Source organism: Haliotis cracherodii, unplaced genomic scaffold (assembly GCF_022045235.1).
Source record: "Haliotis cracherodii isolate W230 unplaced genomic scaffold, xgHalCrac1.p SCAF_1, whole genome shotgun sequence".
Taxonomy (NCBI): Eukaryota; Metazoa; Mollusca; class Gastropoda; order Lepetellida; family Haliotidae; genus Haliotis; species Haliotis cracherodii.
Window position 1 is genome coordinate 23769892 of NW_027266264.1, and position 22043 is coordinate 23791934.

Genomic DNA, 22043 nt, shown 5'->3' on the forward strand with positions numbered 1-22043 from the left:
GTCTTATCAAGACGGATATTACCAAGAAATTGGATGAAGCCTTCGCCGCCTTCCGTCGTCAGAATGACAAGCTATCCCCTCCTCATTTCACGCTAGTCTCCGTAAATGGAAGGTACCATCTTCTACCATTCTGAAGGGACCTTCTACAGCCTCAATCCCACCTCCTGCACCTGTCACCAAAAACCCTCCATCTCTGCATCTGGTTTATCTCCAGGAGTCTCTAGTTGCCATGGGTTATTTGAGTCGTCAAGACCATCACTGAAGCTCATAGCACCTCCACAAAGGTGATCACAAATGGAAAGCCTTGGAGGGATCTTGTCAGGGTCGTGACATTATGCTTCCCATTACCTACGTGACATCTCCGTCACCGATGTTCAAGGCCACCTATTTGGTCTGTTGGTCCTGGCACAACAGTTAACGACAACTCCTCAATTCAGATGGACAATACTCACACCTGCTGCCACAGACTCTGCTTCGTTTCCTGTACTTACTGAATAAATTTTAGAACCCCATTCCTTTGTTTCCTACCAGTGTCACACACGTTCCCAGACTGAGTAACCGTTGGCTTGAGCATGTGATGTCTTTGTTTTGTTTTGAAGAGCCTCTTACAGATGTTGTTGATCCCAACTACTCGTCTAAGCATGCTTCAATAATGCTCTGTGGTTTATACCTTTGCCAAGCTGATCAGCCTTGTCTTAGAGCGAATGTGGTTGTTTGTCTTGTAGAACTAATTGTCTGGAGACCCCTTGTGGAGTAGTTATTAGTTGTGGCTGAATAGGTTCCCTGCTTCGAAGATACGCGGTCGTCCTCGAAATGGTGTCCTATGAGAAGACACATAACACATGATCTACCCCGCTCTCATGATTTTGTCATAGTGAAGTTAAGAGTTTCCCTCACTTATGCAGTACCCTACCCACTCACAAGTCCATGTCGTTTAGAAACTAAACTGTGAAACAATCGATTAGTGTAAGCATAGTTTAGCACCAGCTTCCTCGTGTATATCTCATGGTTTTAGTCAGCTACAGGCTAGGGTATCTGCAATCCACTGTCCAACCATGGGATGAAATGCATATTGTGAGATAGGATAAGTTAAAATTTTGAAAATTTTACCTTAAATTGTATGTTTATTTACTTATCCAATCCCACCCGCTATATGCCAAACCGACCATCCAGCATCACAATTACACTTGGCCTGTCAGCTGTAAGAGAAAGATGTGGTAAAGGGTGTCAGGTGATAAGCCGCTAAGGTCAGGTCGCACTGGATTACAGCGCGTGACCCATATGGTTGGGTGATGGCAATGCTGAGGCGAATGGTGTTCGGCCAAAATGTATTAAGAAGCTGGAAACTTTGTTTTCAGACTTTTCAACACCAGGATCAAATGAAGAATGAAGAAATGCATAGTGTGACATCAGAAAAGTATATAAATATACAATTTATTGTAAACTTTTCAATCCTTTAATGACCATCCCAAAGATACATGATGCTTTGTACTATTAACCTTTAATTAAGTTCATTTGATCCTCCATTTTCAACCGTCTAAACCTTATAGAGATGATCTAAAGCCACCACTGTCCAGACCACAGTTTGTGATTTCGAACCAGATTGGTCAATGACGTGTTACCACAATATTAGACCTGGACCGCATTTGAATAACAAATCATGCATGCCTCACCCTTCATAATATGATCGACAATGACATCAGGTGTTGGCATGTGACATTTATTTATCAAGAAAGCAACAATACATAAACATAAACAAAACAGTGTCCCAATATGCACCAAATATCCATGGCAGGTTTAACACTTTCATGTACCTGGAGAACGGATTAACTTGATAACTTTTCAATACTAGTGAAGATCGATCTTCCTGTGTACTGCATCAATGATGTAGAGCCTGCCTGACTCACAACACCGGTCACACCAGCCTTCATTGATCTACAATCACAGTAATCTCCAGAAACAGATGGAGCAGTACTTGGGTCATTTAAGAAATGGGTTGCAACAATGTGGCAATAAAAAGTAATGTGTCCGTAAGGAAGTCAAACCTTGGACTGAAGTGACACCATTCCCAGGGGCTCGAGCAGTCGTGAGACTGGGCAGATAAGTCAGGTTAACACGTTGTCTAATATTCCATTAAATATTCACAATAGGCCTGGACTGAAGCATGCATGTACATGACTCAAGCATGGTAAATAGGACAGGTTGCTGACGAGCACACGTGGTTAGTCTTTGATGTTTTGGATCATGTGGGCAGCACACATAATGAGTGCATCGAGCACATAATGCAGAGGGACAGTAAAAAGTGCTCAACATACAACAACAGTCTTCCATTATAAACATGATTTCCCATCTATTTCAGAAATATGGATGGATTTGTGAAATAAAATGAGAAAATAAAGTTAGATAATACAAGAATACAAGTTTTGTCTGCTTGAAACAGTGACTGTTTGAATCTTGCTTAAACCTTCCAGAGACCACCCAACACAACTGGTTGATGTCATCATGTCTGCTTGAATCTTGTTTTAGGATCACGGAGACCATCCAGGTTCTCAAGTGCCTCTGCTACCGGTGCCCGTTTGGCGTCTGCTCCGATGGTGAAGTCAGGTCTGCCTGTTCTGTACTTGCCATAATGCTCCACAAACAGTCGACTGTCAATCTTACATTCCTGCACAACCGGGTCCTTCCACATCCGGGCCACCCAGGCAGTGATGGCAGGGTACTTGGTCTCATCTGCCTTGTAGCCTGGAAAGAGAACCATTGCCACCATCACATCATGGAGTTATGAAAATACAGGAACTCACAATACACAGCTGTGCCATGTTGAGACATCAATGAGGGCACACAGGTGGCCCAGTCATCAAAGGCTGGACAGAGTTGCATCACGGGTTTAAATCCCAGATTGGGCTTGATCATGTTTCTAGGTTTTCCAGCCCCATACCTTTGCTCGTGGGTTTTTATCACGGTGGTAAACATTACTTAAGGTTTTCATGCTGATGCAGTGACATCACTGAAATACTGTTTGAAGCAGCATTATTCCAAACTCACTCACTCCCTGAAATATTTGTAATTGCACACCCACTATGGTGTATGGTTAGGCGTACACGTTCATCAGCCAAATACTTCAAGCTGGAACTTTTTGATGACTTGAAAATGTGCTTTGAAATGTTTTTGTGATTAAAGCATGAAATTACTTGTGTATGCAAAAAACACAAGATATTTGGAAACAACTGTTTAATTGGATAACTGACTTTAATATGTTTGAATAAAGATAAAGCTTCAGTCAACTGCAGCATATGCATGACCAGATCATTTCATACATGTTTTTATATACAGTTCCCAAGGGGACCTTTTGTACCCAACTCTTGAGACTGATAGTGGGTACCCGGGTAGCAAACCAACAAGTTGACCAATCTCTAAATGTCATCCTTACCAGTTATTTCACCCATCATGGGGATCCTCTCAAACCAAGGCCAGATCATGTAGTCCGGGAAACCAGGTGTGTTGCCATGGAAATAGGGAGTGTCAGCTTTCTTCAAGTATTGATCCATAGTTGACACATGTTCGTTCAGCCTGTTTGTCAGTTCCGGGTCCAGATGGCCAGCTTTCAGTAGGCTGTAGAAAGCTGGGATACCCTGTACAATACACCGGAATATGTAAACATACGACAGTCATGCCCACCACACCAGGGTCAAGGAGTAGCATAGTGGTTAAAGCGTTTGCTTGTGACACCTAAGGCCCGGGTTCCATTCCCCACATGAGTACAATGCATGAAGACCATTCTGGGGTTCCTTGCCTTGACATTGTTGGAAAAGTGCTAAAAGCAGTGTAAAACCATAATTATTCACTCACTACAGGGAGTGAGTGAGTTGGGTTTAACTCCTCTTTTAACAGTATTCCAGTTATATCACGGAGTGTCAGCTTAATTGTGGGAGGAAAGCTCGAAGTGATGCAGGTCTCAGATGTTTACCACTTCGGTGAAACCCACGAGAACGGGTATGGTGCTGACAAACCTAGAAACATAATTGGGGCGAACCAGGATTTGAACCTACAATCATAGGTTTCTGGTGTGCCCAAGGGACACAACAGGGAACATATGTAGATCAAAAGTAGCCTGTGTGTGTCTCCAAAACCATCCATTTATGTATAAAACACTTTTAAGGAAATTGTTAATGGACACTGACTTATTGAGTTACACAGGACACATACCACTTTGCCTTTCATAGGGACAGCAAGACAATTTAGAAAAATGTGACTTTTTGTTTCATGCTCAGTAGGCAATCATTCACAGGAATACTATTTGTATGACAACATCTCCAGGCAATCATTCACAGGAATACTATTTGTATGACAACATCTCCAGGCAATCATTCACAGGAATACTATTTGTATGACAACATCTCCAGGCAATCATTCACAGGAATACTATTTGTATGACAACATCTCCAGGCAATCATTCACAGGAATACTATTTGTATGACACAGGGATGTGAAATTTCCGTGGAAACGCGGAAAATCGCGTTTTTTAAAACAGTAGTCCTCAGAAAAATTCATCATCCGCGTAAAAATTTAATATTTTTTTTTAAAAAAAAAATTCCAAAAAATATGATCGAAAAACGGACAACCGTCGCGGATTGTGCTGTTTTCGATCAGAGCTTTCACCAGCATAGGTTTTCGGACATTATACGTTTTCTGTCATGAATACTTGCACTATAACGTCGGGTGTGGCGTCACACAGAAATTGTAAATACTCAGAGTCAGCTGATGGCTTGTTTTTAAGATAAAGTTGTCTTTTAGCCTGTAAGTGAATGAGATGTTTTACAGTTCATGTGATTAGCGAGAAAACTATGAATATTTCTTCAGCGTCCAAAACCCCATAACATTGGGATATATGTTGTATTAATGTCTTATGTTTGCAATGGAGTTTTGTTTTTTCATCAAAAGGTAAGTACAAGATAAGTTTTTTTCAATATGCTTCAACATGGGGAAAAGGTCAGACATTGCACGCTTGTGACAGTTGTCCTTGTGTCTGGGGGATGGGGGTTGAAGTTTATGGCAGTAATGCTCCCAGACCTGGCGGGTAGTCAGGTGCGCGTAAGCTATGCCCGATTTTTTAAAAGTACTGATTTAACTTCGAAATTTTACTGCATCTGTCATCTTGTTTATTTGACTTATTGATTTTTGCCATTGACTTATTACATTTCTTGGTGTGAATGTTGTTCAAACTGCACGAAATTGCTTAAAATGCAATCAAATGTTTTAAAAATTTCCCTGATGACAACATCTCCAGGCAATCATTTACAGGAATACTATTTGTATGACAACATCTCCAGGCAGTCAGTCACCCACCAATATGATAGTATCCCCATAAACATTGAGTAGTATTGATCAATGACTTCATACCTTCTTGGTCCAGTGGTTGAAGTATATCTTCTCCCAGGCACGCTTCACCGGGTCCGAACTGTAAAGGGTAGGTGTAGAGAAGGCCTCCTCAAGGTATTCTTCAGAAAGAAATTACGAAAAATGATATGGTTTCAAAAATTTGAGGTTATTTCTTGCATATATGAAGGAAATATTACTCCGTAAAACAGAAAAATTGAAATTTAATATCCATTATTACATATTTGACTCTTCTTTTGCAAATTGAAGGGTTTAAATTAGATCTCCAGAACCCCAAGTTTGTTGCAGTGGCTGACAAAAATGTTGCTCGTGCTAGCTCATGCTTGACCAGGGGCAATATGACAATGGCCAGTCATTTATTTAAAGAGAACCAGTGGTAGAACTGATCTATGATCTCTGGGCGACTGAAATTAGCCAGGTAGCACATTATATATATATATTTTAATTATTTTCCCTCTGTATTCATCTCAGCAGGTACAGCATTTATATATACACATTATATTGTTGTTTGATTGAGAACTCCCTGCCATCTGATTGTGATTTTGATCACCATGAAGAAATATGACAGTAAGTCGCAGATCTTTCCAATCTCATTAAAATCAGATCTCGCTGCTGCTAAACAAAGATCTGAGGACATCCCATTCCGGGTCACGTCAGAACGACCTTTCATCCAACCAATTCCTTCTGACATGACCCGTAATGGGAGGTCCTCAGATCTTTGTTTAGCAATAACATAACTAAGATACGATTTTAATGAGATTGCAGATCTTTCTATTCACACAAGATCATACCTGCACATATCAGTGATTCGTACACATTGCTGCCATTGTGGATGACAACTGGCACCTCGCCATAGGGGTTGATGTCGAAGAACCAATCTGGCTTGTTGTTCAGGTCGATGTTGATGCAGTTGTACTTCACTCCCTTCGCTGCCAGTATCAGCCGGGCGCGCTGCATGTAGAGAAGGAAGACATGTACTTACACAGTTATCAAGAACAAGAACAAGAACGCAACCTGAAATGAAGTTAAGCATTATGTTCGGAGCAAACTATTGCCATCTTCCCGAGGCAAGGGAGTTAACTGTGTAAGTCCAGTTTCCACCCTTGCCGAACTAGGCTGCAATAATGGAGATATACTTTGGCTGTACTAACAATTTTAAGTCTATGCATAGTCCAATCAAAATCGTGTAACAATATCGACATCTAGTTCGTAAACTAACATGGATTTCAACGTGCAGATTTAGGTCAACTGCAAGATTTGCAATTGATGTGTACCGTCAACTGGTTGATGACATATAGTTTCAAAATCTTTTCATGTTTTAAATCAAGGTGCTCATGTGATTTGATGCACTTTGCAAGGTAAGACTCATTTTATTACAGTATATATCTTGAACATCAATCAGGTCATCTTGACTGGATGCCGCAATTTTGTTTGAAGCAAATGCAAGCAATATGAGAGGTGGAATCTTATTGGTCAATAAGAAGGTCATAGAAGGGACATAATTCGTAATAGGCACTTTGCGCATGGTTGAGCCCAGAAATTCCATCCTAGTTCGGCAAGGGTGGAAACTGGACTTTTAGATTTAGATAACTCCCTTGCCTCGGGAAGATGACCTTGCAGGTATTCTGTAATTTGTTAGCACTTTGATGGGAATAAATCCACAGACTACTTGGAGTACATTGTATTCATTGAGATTACATCTCACGGTTTGACCAAACATTTATGGACCATTGATCATGTATCACTTCTCTGGTTCAGGAAGAGAGTCAACTTCGGATGTTTTCTCGGAAGTGTGATTATAAGACTTGGTGGGAATAAAAAAAACAAAAAACTATAATTTTAAACTTTTTTTCACATTCCTGTATTTTAGGTTAGGGTAATTTATAACCAAGTAATAAAACATGAATTGTGTACCTGTGCATACGGACACATGCGCATGCTATACATGCGTAGTTCAAGACCCTCCTGCAGTGGGTCTGTCGGCTTCCTAAGGATATCCTCCATGAGCGCCATTGTGCTGATATTCTGAAAGACACATAATTATGGAGATAAAAGATAGTGCCACTGCACTGTAGTTCACCTGGATTTATAGTCAAACGTTTGAAATATCAACAAAGATAACCACATTACAAAAGCTGTTTGCAACATGCTATCCTGATAAGTTCTTCATATAAATACTGAAGACAAACATGTTAACAATTTTTAAAAAAGTAACTAAATGTTTTCTAATTCCTAGCTATTTATCCAACTGTTTAACGAAAAAACAGTTAAATACGATTCGTCAGTCTAGCAATTGCAGAGAAAATGTTTACATAGCCAAATATGTATCTTGAGAGAACTTAATAAGAGCAACAGTACATTTTGAGCAGAAATGACAGATCATTGGTGGAAACAAGCAGGTGAAGTTTCAGCTTCATTAATCAAGTGGTTTCTCAAGAGAAAATGTTTAGCATCTTCCCGAGGCAAGCTAGCTCTGGATCGATGCTCATGTTTCAATCACTGGATTGTCTGGTCCAGGCTCGATTACTTACAGACCGCAGTCATATAGCTGGAATATTGCTGAGTGCAGCGTTAACAGCAACCAAACAAACACTCATCAACTCGTTCGCTCGTTCACTCACCCCTCACTCACTCACTCACCCATGCACTCGGCCAACGCTTCAGAAACAAATCGCCGAGGTGGCGGGCACATTCTTACTGATTCCAGCAATTAATAACAGTGTGTCAGCCTGCCAGGACAGTCACATCACTGGTCGTAAGTCATCGTCAGTCTAGCTGTAATGGAACTGTTGCCAGTGTTGGTCCTGCATGTGTTCTTTATCATCTGAACGTAAGTAGGAACATTAAATTCGTTCTGTATTTGTAAGATGACAAGGAGAAGAAATGTAAAAATTATAAATAAACCATTGTTTACCTACCTTGTGTCAGATTGTGATTTCCTCGAATGTTCTGCGTTCTGTAATGTCTGTAGTGCAGCAGCTCAGTTATATATCGGAACTTTTGTGAACCCGGATCTAAGCTTCCGTCTCGTTCCGACCTTCACCTGACTATGTATTCTGGTTTGAGTTATTTTATTCTTAAATGCCTTCCAACTTCTTGTTTACGGTTTGCAAGAAGATATTTTACGATTTGTATACGTAAATAAGCATTTCGTATCCCCATTACTCAGCAATTGGATTAACCCCAGGTTCGAAAAAAACAATTTTATTGCAAATAACAACGTCGAAGGCTTCTCGTTCACATTCCAGAATGACATTCCGGTTTGAGAAGAAACAAACCGGTTAATGATTTATGCAGGCTTTATTCATGGATTGTCGTTTCCGCGAAAGTGCTCGTTTCCGAGAATCCGGTTTAAAGCTCATGTCATCGTGACTGGACAAAGAATATTATTTGCTTCTAGAACCCTTACGTAAGTCACTTCCTGTCAACGTCATCGGAAGGCTAAACATAACGGATCTGATATAGATCTATTATGTAACCTAGTAGGCCTAACATATTGAAAAATGAATGTCCCATGTTTTTAATAATCTCATATAGAATCTACCCTTTGTAGATATACATGCACTTCTCATTTCTGTTTAGCGAGCTGGTGGGTAGCAAAGACCTGAAGAACAATCGTTAAAACAATATAAAACACCTATGTTTCTATTCGTCTCTTTGTGAGTGAGCATGAAATCCAATGACAGGTGTGATAGTTAAAGCCCCCGTCACACTTATTCGGAATCAGCAGGAATCAAGCAGAACCAGCCGGATTGAAGAATTTTCAAAATTCGTGCCACATTCGGGAGGGAATTTCAAATTAACCAAGCTATGTAAGAATGCCGTTCGAATACTTAGAATGCGCTTCGAACCCGCCTCGAATGATTCTTGCACATTCCGGTATAGTTGGAACACAGTAGGAATATTTAGAATGCAGTCAGAATATTTAGAATGCACTTCGAATGCCATACGAGTGCAGTTCGATTGCTGCCCGAATACCGCCCGAAGTCTGGCTGGAAGATGCCTCGAATGCTGTACGAATTCACCTCGAATGCAGTCAGAACGCTCCCCGAATGGCGGCCGAATATGGTTCGAACGTCCAAGAATTCAAACAGAGAGCATCTCGAATACTAAGAATGTACATCTGATGTACTTAGAATGTAACACGAATAGATTCCGGCTGCAATCGAGATGCATTCAAGGTGCAATCTTGCTCATTCGAGGGACATTCTGGCAGGATTTGAAGTGGCTTTGCGTTTCGATTCTCCCTCGACTGCGATCAGAATGTTTCGAATGCTGTTGGAATGCCGTAAGAATATTAGAATGCCGTCAGAGAACAGTTAGAATACACTTCGAATGCCGTTCGATATTTCGATCTCTACTTCGAATGCACCTCGAAAGTTTTGAGCATGAGCAAAACATTCGGGCCGGCCACAAGAATGGGCCCGAATATTTGGAATGCACTCAGAATGCAGTCAGAAGTTTTAGAATGCACTTCGAATGTCCAGGAATAAACAAAGAATTTTCATTCCGACGGCATTCCGGCATCCACTGAGATACCATAAGTCGCAGTTTAACATGGATACCCCAGTCAGACATATATTATACTGACTCTGAGTCGATTAATACTTGTGTTATCCCCTTAATGCAGAACTCCAGACAGGCCCATCCTTTAACACGATTCCCAGTTAAAAACATGCGCAGTTAATGCAATTTTTAGTGAGTGAGTATGGTTTTACGCCCCTTTTAGTAGTATTCCAGCAATATCATGGCGGGGGACACCAGAAATGGGCTTCACACATTGTACCCATGTGGGAGATCGAACCCGGGTCTTCGGCGTGACGGGCGAACTCTTTGACCACTTGGCTAACCACCGCCTCAGGAGTATTGAACAAAACTAACTGCGATGTCTTTTTAAACATACTCGATAACACAGTGTATTAATTCTCTATTTGGTTATGAGAAATACTGGAATGGAAGTATGATAAAGCTGAAAATCGAGTTTCACACACATTTTTTGTCTTATTGAAAAACATTAATTCTGTCAAGTTTAGGATATCATTTGTTTCATGAAGAATGTATACACATATTGATATGTGGTGTACAAACGACAATTTGTTTTAACGCAAAAGCCCCATACAAACAATAGAACCCATTCTACTTCGTCAGAAGTTTACACTCACAAACCAGACTACAGACAAAAAAAAATTTAATGGCTGACATCTAATACTAATTGAACTGCTGTCAAGCTGACATCTGATACTATTTGAACTGCTGTCATGACAACTTCACGTCGTTTAGTGTCCCATGGAAAAATGGCAAGTCTAGATAATGTCCCAGATATGTATTTTTAAATACGGTAACCAGGATATTTTTGGTACTTAATGTCAGTCTAGGACTTGTCATTTATTTTTTATTATAGTGGTGGGGTGGGTGGGGTGGGTGGGGTGGGCTGGTCATAACAATATGACAGTGAAAGACGCGGTGGACACCAACATTTATATCACACTATTAGGGGTAGGGGTGCGACGCGGCTTCTGTGTGTGGAGCTCTTATTCATAGTTTTGGTTTGAGAACTGAATCGGTCATGTGACATGTCTCACTCGGAAAATATTTTCATGTATGATTTAAAAACACAACCGTCGAATTGTTGTTCCTGTAAAAAAAAACACAATCGGCACACATAGATAACTTGTTTAGACAATAATTATTTCCCTTAATTGGTCAAATCGAAAGTTGTTACGGAAACAGTAGCGGTATGCATTGCTTGGCGACGTCAGAGTTACTTGCCCCTGTACTTGTGACCTTGGATTGCGACATGGCTGCACGAAGATTACCAGGGACATTGCGACTTTTTGGGTGAGAATGACATCAGTTTTGACATGACAGTGCATGTCAGTTGTTCCTAATAAAGCAGGTCTCGTTCTTTTTGGTGAAAGTTTCTTACATAAATCTGAGTTCATGTTGGTATTATTCGTTGCGGGTGCACCACTGGCGCGGCCACAAGGCCCATAGCCCACTGCTCAGTGAGTTTCATCAGTCTGGCCAGGATGTCTTCATTTAGGTGTACGCGAACTTGGAGCAGCAGCAGTGACAGTAAAAGAGTTTAAAAGAATTCCGCCATCAATTTTCTGCACCCTTTTTCACGAATATATTTGTTTGTATAATTTATTAAAATACACAACTCACAGGACTGGAAGGCTACAAGATATCGTCGGATCTTGTAGCCTATTGTTCGGACGTCCATGTTTATATTATGATTACTCACGCAATAACAAGGTTTTGACGTCACTCAGACATTTCAAATACACAGATGATTGCCTGTTGTCAAGATCAGGTTGTCTTTTATAAGTGAGTGAGATGTTTTACTGTTGTTCTTGTGAAGCGAGAAGACTACAAATGTTGCTAAAGCGTCCGAAAACCCATAACACAGGACAAAGATGCATACGTCTTTGCACGTGGATACTTGTTCCCTCTCCAAATAAGAGTCATATGATACTGAGCATACTTTCAGTAAGGTTCCATCGATACAGCTTTGCACTAGCGGTGCTACCATGAGTTAGTTTGTATTATGTTAAAGATATCTTAAGTAAAAGAAGAATTTCGGGCTTATATGCTACTCAAAACAAGTTAAGGGTCACAAACTTTATTGATGATATTTAGGTTTAATACAGAAAGAGAAATTCATTGTAATACAGTTTGGTAAGATGTGAGTACCACAAGCATGCAAATCAATAAAGAGACATGTCATGAAAGTCTCAGACAATACTTCAGCTTTTAGGGGTCAAACAGAACTGTGTTACAATCGTTCACCTTGTCAATACCAAGTGAATTCACCTTGTGCTCGTAAACAGTTGATTCATGCTGTCGGTCAGATGCGGAACCGTCAGTGAAATAGCTTGCCACTCTGCTTGAAGGAACTGGCCCAATTCTTTGCAGGTAGCAGGTTGCCAATGATTGTCTCTCACTTGTCTGGCCAAGTTGTCCAATGCATGATCAGTGAGTATGCAGGCTAATCCATTTGTTGAATGCCAGTTTGGTTGAGAAGATTATTCACGAGCCTGGCACGATGGGATCTAGCATTGTCATCTTGAAGAATCGAACCAGTTCCAATTTGGCAAAGAGAGGGAACAACAAAATGGTGTAAAATCTCGTCTCTCTGATACCGGTCAAATTTCCTTGGACAACGTAATGAGGAGTACTGTGGTGCATAGAAATTCCATCCCAAACCATCACTGTTCCACCGCCAAAATGATCAGCAAATCTCTCTCCAGGCTGTCAGTAGACGTGAACTCTGCTATAGTTGCACCAGACCCTGTATGCTGCCCTATGACGTTGGAGAAGAGGTGGTCGAACTGCTTCCTTCTGAGATCAAATATTGTGGGCTTGCAATACCAGTTGCATGTCACAGTTCATCTCTCAGATGTCTATCTGTGACGGTGCGTTGACATAATGCCATGGGTACGAAGTTGATCTTGGCCTACCAGAGCGAGGACGATTCTGAATGGAATTGGTGGATTGGAATCCCTGCCATAGTCTGCCAATCACACTTTGGCTACAACCAGTTCTCTGGCCCACATTCCTTTGTGAATAATAATCCTACAGCCATGTAATGGCTCTTCCTCTATCAACCTTGCATGGTTGACGACTGACCAAGATGAAATCTCAAGTGAAAACAACACATCATGGTAGCGATGTGTATGTCCCTATTGCTCATGGATAACACAGATTGCAGGTGCATTGACAAAACAAACACACAGTTTGGCAAGGACTATAGGACTAGTGCCAATTCCTAACGCCAGTCGGTGTGTTTGCATAGTACATATGATTTGCACACAATGCTAATTTTTAGGATACATTAAACCTTTTTCAACTGGATTTGCAATTAGAAATGTCTTAATACTGTGTTTTCTATGTTTTGTAACTGTCGTCTGACCATTAACTTGTTTGTGTAGTATGTATTATTCCTGTTACTTTTAGTAAACAACACTAAACATCACTGATACCAGCATACCCGGACAGTGGCTAATATGAATTCTTTGCTCCAGTTTTGCAGCTATATGACGTCTTTACATAATCGGGTCTGGACCATCCAATCCAGTGATTGATATCATGATCATAGATCTACTCAATTGCAATACAATGACATGCAAAATCTAAGTCAGTGAGTCTGACCACCTGGTCCTGTTATTCGCCTGTTACGACAAGCATGGGTTGCTAAAAACCAATTCCAACTTGGCTCTTCACAGGATGGCTGATATACTCAAATTGTTAATAACAAGATATTGAACAGCCATTATCACTGGGAGTTAATTGACAAACATTCCATGTTTATTTCACAGTGTGAACAGGGTCACTGTAGTTTCTTCATTTGTGATTTAATTTGTTAAAATCATAAATTGATTTATGTGGTGATGTTCCAGAGTGCGCTACATGAGCGGAGAATGGGGATCCGGTGCAGGCAAGGTGAGTGTAACCATGGTTACCCATGTCTGAAGCCATTTATTAGTATGAGTCCAGGAAAGATTTCCTGTCGTTCCTTGACCCAATGGGAAAATTGCCCTGTTGTCGATCATCTGATGCAACTCATTGAACAAAGTGATAAGTATGAAATCCTATTGTCAGTATGCTAAAAAAGGAGTTACCTGGTGTTTGTTTCTACTAAATCATGACCCATTATCATTGCAGAGTTTAGATTAATGTCATAAAATAACATTCTGGCATCTCTGACTTGATCCATGGACAAAAATGTCTCGGAATTGGACGCTTGTCGAGCCAAAGATATCCTTGCCACCGATTTTATTCATGAAATCTATGTACAAATTTTAAGAGCCGTTATCATTATGTCTCCAATACAAATTATTTGCACAAAGGGTAATGTGTTTCAGGGAGGTGGATCAGGCGGCAGTGTCAGGTAACCACAGCAACCTATTTTTTCACTTTATCCTTTTGTTCTTCACAGCAAGTTTAAGGAAAAGTAAATTGAACAGTTTATAAAATTTAACCAATGTCTCATCCATTGCATGGTCCTAATTTTGTAAGTTCTTTCCAAGCCTTACTATGTGCACTATTTGTCTACAGAGACGCTGGTGGAAGCTTCGGGAAGATGGAAGCAGCACAGGAAGAGCAGTACTTCCGCAAACTGGTGAGGAGACACGCACGTCCATTGTTATGTACACTTTGTGTTGGCTTCATAGGTCAGTTAGGTAGATGGCTGGGATGGATTGACATATCATTACAAATTCATATTTTGACTACATATGGATGAAAGACCCATAGAGTGTCCGTGTTAAATTGTTTCTTGTGGACCAGGGCTCGATTTAACTGTATACAACATGCACCAGTGCAACCTATTATTGAAAAGTGCAACCAAATATTTATTTCTACTGGGTATATTCACCAAATGTATGTGAAAACATCTAAAATTTGTGTTTGACTAACCCTTACTTTTCAACACATTTTTCTTTAAACACGCTCAATACCTCTAAGGTTTCAGACTAGTTTATGCATCTGTTTCAACTTTGATTAATTAATGGCACCAGGGAGCAACCTGGTTTTGTCTGGTGAAACTAGGTTTTCATGTCATCATACACCTGGTGCATGTAAAATCCAGTTCCTTAAATTAAGCCCTGTAGACGTATTTGATATAAAATTGGGAGACCGTGTTGTCAGTATGGTTAGTTGGGTGAAATACCTTGGAAGAACTCCTATACGCTGTGACCTATGTATAGTTTAGCCTCATGGTGACATTGTGTGACACTTGTTTGATAATGCTGGGGTATGGCTAAGATCTAAGCAGTGTCACAATATCAGTGTTCAATACAAAATAATGTTTGGCTGTGTATTTACAATGTTTCAAAAATGTCTTTCCTCTTCCAGAGAATAGCTCTGCAGCTTAGATTTTTCATCCCTGCAGATAAGCTCCAGTTCATTAGGATAGACCTTGCAGAATTTTGAGTTTTCATTTAACCAGTTGTTGGAAGCACACATGAAGCATCAACTTAAAAATACAAATCTAAACCCTGTTTGATTCTGGTAGATACCCGATCCCTAGTAGGGTTTTTTATGCTGGTCCTTTGAGCTGACTGAAGTGGTTGCTGGTGATACTGTGGCAGGTGGTGTCACAATAGCAGCTGGTATCACAATGGCAACTGGTATCACCATGGTAGCTGCTGTCAGAATGACAACTGGTATCACAATAGCAGCTGGTGTCACAATGGCAGCTGGTATCACAATGGTTGCTGCTGTCATAATTGTATCTGATGTAGATATAAATATGATATGTGATAAAGATGTTATGCATATGTGATATTGCTGTTCCAAAAGCAATATCTGACCAACCTTTCAGACCAATCTGTAAATGATGTTTAAAGTGCCCCCACCCAAAATTTGTCCGACAGTCCTTACTTTTCTTGTTTATATTTAAGATTTTTTACTAAAATAACAGCAGTGTTAAGGAATCCCCAGTAACTAGTATTGATTTCTACTCACTACTGCTCAACCAATTAACATCCAGATAGAGAATAGGTCTTCAGCAACCCATGCATATCAAAAGGCAACTATGCTTGTCGTAAGAGGCGACTAATGGGATCAGGTGGTCAGGCTCATTGACTTGATTGATGCATGTCATCGTATCCCAATTGCATATATCGATGCTCATGATGTCAATAACTGGATTGTGAGATCCAAACTCGACTGTTTACAGACAGCAGTCTTATATTTGGAATATTGCTGAGTGAGGTGTTAAACAACTAACAAACATCACTGCTGCCGAAAACAAATTTTACTGTTAGGTATTAATAAGCACCCCTGTTTGTCAAGTTTCTAAGCATCCAAGGCGCTTATAACAGGAAATACTGTACCTGTGATACATAATCATACAGCTTAAATATATCTCCGATATAGCTGTGATGGAGGTGTGACATTGCTGCCTGACCCACCACATGTATGCATGGTGTAGAGACAGGCCGTGTTATAATGTTAAGGATACAAGATCTAGAATATGTATGATACAGCTGTGACATGGCTGCCTGACCCACCACCTGTATGCATGGTGTAGAGACAGGCTGTGTTATTATGTTAAAGGATACGAGATCTAGAATATGTATGATACAGCTGTGACACGGCTGCCTGACCCACCACCTGCATGCATGGTGTAGAGACAGGCCGTGTTGTAATGTTAAGGATACGAGATCTAGAATATGTATGATACAGCTGTGACACGGCTGACTGCCCCAACACCTGTATGCATGGTGTAGAGACAGGCCGTGTTATAATGTATTAATGTTAAAGGATACAATGTACAATGTATTAATGTGAATGGATACAATGTACAATGTATTAATGTTAAAGGATACAATGTATTAATGTTAAAGGATACAATGTACAATGTATTAATGTGAATGGATACAATGTAATGATTCAATTTTGTTAAAGGATACGATGTATTAATGTTAAAGGATACAATGTACAGTGTATTAATGTTAAAGAATACAATGTACAGTGTTATTATGTTGAAGGATACAATGTATTAATGTTAAAGGATACAATGTACAATGTTTGTTTCTCCCTCCTGCATGCAGCAAAAGGTTCAGCTGGACAAAATGAAGGATATGATGGAGGATGAGATCAAATTCCACTCCAAACAAATGAAAATGCACCAGGTTTGACCATAGAACACATGGCCCAGGGCATGATCAACAACTTGAACAACTTGCAGCTAGTCATTGTCATTGGGCACAGTCATTAGAGACAACTAGCCATTGTCTTGCAGGTTCATTTAAGACCAAAAGAAATAGGTTTTGAACCTTTGATATTTGTTGAAGCAATCTTTGAAAGGGTAAACAAAACAAATGTGGAAATTGTGATTTCCTGGTTGATGATGAAAGTATGATGCTACCCTATTCTGACAGTGTTCTGTGCAAGTTGTGAAGGTGGGTTTGATTGCCTTGATGTTAATAGTTGGTCACTGCTTCTAACTCTCTCTCTGCCTCCCTAGCATGGACCCGTTGCTGCATGTGTCGTGTGTAGAACTGTATCCCACTCAATCGGTCTCTTGGAATCTTTCAGACTTCACATGTAAGGGAAAGAACTGATTGGCACATATTTTCCGCAAAGGGAAAGTATTTACGTAAATTGTTTTTGATATTTCTCCATGCTGACTGAAAGCATTCCGACAGGCTCAGTATTGAGTAGGGTTCCCTTCCTGATCCAAGGTCGGTGTTGTTTTGTTAATCTGTCTTCTCTGCCGTCTGCCAGCAAGCTGCTCAGCTGACTGCCCTACATGACCATCTGGATGAGGAGATCAAGCACCACCAGAAACAGATTAACAATCACAAGGTAGAAGGCTAAGGGTCAGAAGCGTCGCCAGAGAGAGCCAACTATTAATTTGGGAGGGACAGTAGTGTAATAAATATTTTGGGAGGGGTAGGCAGAAGTAAAATAAATTTGGGGGACAGTAATATAAATAATTTTGGGGAAAAGTAGTATAATTATTATTTTGGGGACAAAAGTATGATAATAATAAGTTTTGGGGACAGTTGTATAATAAGTTGGTGAGACAGTAGTATAATAAGTTTGGGAAGTGGAGTAAAATATTTGGTTGTTTGGGGGACAGTTGTATTATAATTTGGACAAACAGTGGTATAATAAGTTTGGGAAACAGTAGTATTATCATTTGGATGGACAGTGGTAAAATATGTTGAGAGGACAGTAGTATAATAATTTGGAGAAAAGTAATATTAATACATTGGAGGGACAGTAGTATGTGTAAGTTGGGTGGACAGTCCTCTCAGAAGTTTCAACAGCAACACATTTACTGACTCGCTCATTTTATATCATACTGACATTACTTTGCATGTCATTGCATTTGGATATATTTCTTCTAAATCTGCTATGTATCAAACTAATACATGTCTTACTATATATGAGTTCGGTGCCTAGATGTGTTTACATGTCAAGTTAAGTATTTTTGTTCCTCACCTTCTTAGTTACACGCCTAGCTTGCTTATCTTATAGCCAGTAGAAACTCGTAATTTGAAAGTTTACCTGCAGGTCAGTAAAAAAATCTTATTCTATGGCCTGCTTGTTCAACGTCCACCGACCCGTGAAGATCCGGGGTAAAATAGGTCTTCAGCAACCCATACTTGCCGTAAAAGGCAACTATGCTTGTCGTAAGAGGCGACTAACCATTCTTGAACCATCTTCTCTGTACCTGCTAAATCAATGATGAACATAACATTTTATGCATGTTTCTTTCTCCTAATGATCATGAGGAATATTTTTTAGTTTATGTGGAAAGATATGCATGGATGGATAGGCAATGTGGGAAAGGACAGTGATCTTGGGATAAGCGGAGTACATCTGTTTATTTAGTATATAGGCGTGGCAGCATAGAGATTCAGGGTTTTACATTGACCTTCCAAACTAGGGGTCCAGAGGACCGCCACTTACTAATTTCAAGGGTCCTTACAGAAAGTATGACGGTTCTGTGAAGTAATGAAACGGTAAAGTGTACTGTACTGTAAGATTATAATTCCTTTACTTACCAGAACTTCATATTTCTTGTCAAGAATTTGGTACTCTTTATAATATTGTGTGTCCCTCCCGACACAACATACATTTTTTTTTTGGCCATTCTAAACATCTCGTGAAACCCTAGAGATTAATTATGAGTAGATAAAATGAGATGTATAAATACAATGACAAGCTTTTTTGTGTTTTTCATGATTATGTAAAAATCTATATTACTGGGTCTGTACAACCATCCTGACCCTTTGGGGCCCACTCTACCAGCGTAAGTCAAGACATAAGATGTATTCCAATAATGGCAATTTATGGTTGTTGAGTTAGCATTTGACTGTTCTTGTCAACACTTGAGGGGGCATAGGTGGCCCAGTCCTCTAAGGCGCTGCGATTTGCTGTGCAGAGTTGTGTCCCTTGGGCACACCAGAAACGTATGATTGTGGGTTCGAATCCCGGTTCACCCCGATTATGTTTCTAGGTTTGTCAGCACCATACCCGTGATCGTGGGTTTCACAGAGGTGGTAAATGTCTGAGACCTGCATCACTCCGGGCTTTCCTCCCACATTAAGCTGACACCCCGTGATATAACTGGAATACTGTTAAAAGCAGCGTAAACCCAACTCACTCACTGTCAACACTTGCATATTTTAGACTTGAAACAATTGAATGTAACGTTAAGTTGTAATTGACTTGGAAATTTGCTGTTGTCATTTGGAGTGTTATCTTTTGCAATACAGTGTCAAAAATATAGGAGAGTCCTGGGGTCTGTGATATTTGAATCTAGGGACCTTGAATATTTAAGTTTGATATAAGGGTTGAGATAGGGACCCTTTGACTTTATTGCTCGATTTTGAAGACTTTTTATTGTGGTGTTGTCTTCTAACAGGTTGATATTTTCTTTCTTCAGGAAGCCATTGACAGGCACAAGAAGAAGATTTCTCAGTTAAAGGATGCAGGGGAGAAGTAGTTCCCCTGTTGTGATACATGCCAGTAATTAGTAGTAACTACAATGCTCGATGAAGCATCAAATTCAGGTTCAGTACAACTGAAATCATTTCCGTTAACACAGGGAAACTAAATGGAGGCTTTTGTAAATTATAAGAAATGATTATTGATAGTACCAGCTGTACAGTTTGAGTCCTGATTTAAGTGGTAGATATCCAAGAGTGTGTGTATTTGTGTACTCCTTGAGGATGTGTGTATGACTGGCCAACGTGGCTGTATGGCATTACAGAGTTCTGCGCTTCCACCAGGAAACCGTTCCATAATAAAAATCACTGCAAATTTGATTTTGTTTTTTATTTTTTAAGAATCCTTTGTTTGCAAGTTGTTCACTCAAATGCTGCCATTCACAGCTTTCTTTTATGATAGCAGTGTCACCTAAAAAGTAAAATAGCAGTTGTGTTGCGGATTTCAACAAAGTGCATGCTGCATGAATTGAGGAAAGATCTCTTTGGAAAATCGGTGCACGCAAGCGTCAGTGTCAGCTGGAAACATCTTGCCATCGGGAGAGGCAGACAAACAGTAATTGTTCAGTAGGGAGTTCCTGGACTAACAGGATGTTAATGTGCAATAAATGTCTGTATAAAACTGAAATATTGTGAGCTTTAATTATTTTCCAATATTGCCCCCTTTCAGTTCAGTACACTTGTTCAATCTCTTTTCAATATCAGTTCCCTGTATTGTAGAAGTCAAATCCTGGTCTGTCAAGCAGCTCTCAACAGCAGCAACCTGTTGTTGGTTAAATCTCAGAACATGCAAGCGTTTTTTTCGAATTTGAAAATGACTGACAGTCACTTGGGTCCAGATCTAAGAAAAGGTAGATTGGATAGAAGCTCATATCAACATTTGTGTACATCAGCTATTGCAACATGACTGGTATGAACCGGACTATTGCCCTGATGCAGAACACCACGTCAGTGATTGATGGACCTACGATAGACATGCAATCTTCAAAAACCTCATAGTATTTACCACTCATAGTGTATCAGGTTGCTTTAAATTCCTTGGTTTCCACTCCACTGATTAATGTTTGCTTTTGGGACCATAGTTAATGATCCAGGTCTCATCACGTGTCACGAGCCAATACTATAAATGTTTTAGGTTGCGATTATATCAATGTGACACACGTGGAGATCCCGGGTAGAATAGGTCTTCAGCATAGGTGAATAGGTGCTGTAAAAGTCGACTGTGTTTGTCATAGGAGGCGACTAACGGGATCGGGTGGTCAGGCTTGCTGACTTGGTTGAAGCATGTCATTGATCCCAATGGCATGGACCGTTGCTCATGATATCAATCAATGGATTGTCTGGTCCAGACTCGATTATTCACAGGCCGCCGTTATATAGCTGGAATATTGATGAGTGCCGCCTAAAACAACAAACAAACCAAGCAAACTAACTATATCAGTCTGAGAGCTGATGACCTGTGTAGCCTTTCTTTCATCCGAGGGCTGCCTCTGTTGTCTAATGGTAGAGCGGAAGGTCCGGGGATCAAACCTGGTCGTGTCATATCAAAAGACGTTAAAAGATGCTACTTGTTGTTACCCTGTCTGGTGCCACCATCTCCTCACACCAACGGTCAGAACCCAATAGGTCTGATCCTACTCCCCGGCAGATATGATCATTTACCAATCAGATATGTCGTAATGATTCCTCCTATCCCGACCCCTGAAGATCCGGGGTAGAATAGGTCTTCAGCAACCCATGCTTGCTGTAAAGGCGACTAAGGGATGACTCGCTGACTTGGTTGATGCATGTCATCGATCCCAATTGCGTGATGCGATGCTCATGATATCAATCACTGGATTGTCTGGTCCGGACTCGATTATTTACAGACCGCCACCATATAGCTGGGATATTGCTGAGTGCGGCGTTAAACAACAAACAAACAAACCAACCAATCATATTATCCCCTACTTTTTTGGTATGGTATATTACAGGTGTTATCTTGTTTGTTTGTTACTGCCTCTGTGGTCTGTGGTAGAGCGTCCGACCGAGAGCGAAAGGTGCCGGTTCGATCCCTGCCGCGTCATACCAAAAGACGTTTTAAGATGGTACTTGTTAACTTGTCTGGCGCTCGGCAGTAAGGGGCTAAAACAAGGACTGGTTGGCTCGGAGTCAGTATATGTGTCTGAGTGGGGT

General features: G+C 40.4%; 2 protein-coding genes across 3 annotated transcripts; one reads left to right on the forward strand and one right to left on the reverse strand.

Annotated features, from left to right (window-relative positions):
* Positions 1-2029: 2029 nt before the first annotated feature.
* Positions 2030-8423, reverse strand: LOC139474745 (glutathione S-transferase omega-1-like). Its single transcript, XM_071257866.1, has 6 exons — positions 8316-8423; positions 7312-7422; positions 6189-6348; positions 5401-5498; positions 3431-3632; positions 2030-2742 (listed from the first exon to the last, which is right to left on the reverse strand). Exons 2-6 carry the CDS (start codon positions 7408-7410, stop codon positions 2501-2503), a joined length of 801 nt encoding a protein of 266 aa, XP_071113967.1. The 5' UTR covers positions 7411-7422; positions 8316-8423; the 3' UTR covers positions 2030-2500.
* A 2711-nt stretch (positions 8424-11134) lies between these two features.
* On the forward strand, positions 11135-20189 carry LOC139462208 (ATPase inhibitor mai-2, mitochondrial-like). 2 transcript variants are annotated; one of them, XM_071243799.1, is made up of 6 exons: positions 11135-11235; positions 13800-13842; positions 14265-14290; positions 14458-14521; positions 17635-17715; positions 19808-20189. In XM_071243799.1, exons 1-6 carry the CDS (start codon positions 11135-11137, stop codon positions 19865-19867), a joined length of 375 nt encoding a protein of 124 aa, XP_071099900.1. In that variant the 3' UTR covers positions 19868-20189. The 2 variants fall into 2 exon arrangements, with proteins under 2 accessions (XP_071099900.1, XP_071099908.1); XM_071243807.1 differs by lacking the exon at positions 17635-17715 and adding an exon at positions 16959-17039 and having other exon boundaries at positions 11157-11235.
* Positions 20190-22043: the final 1854 nt, after the last annotated feature.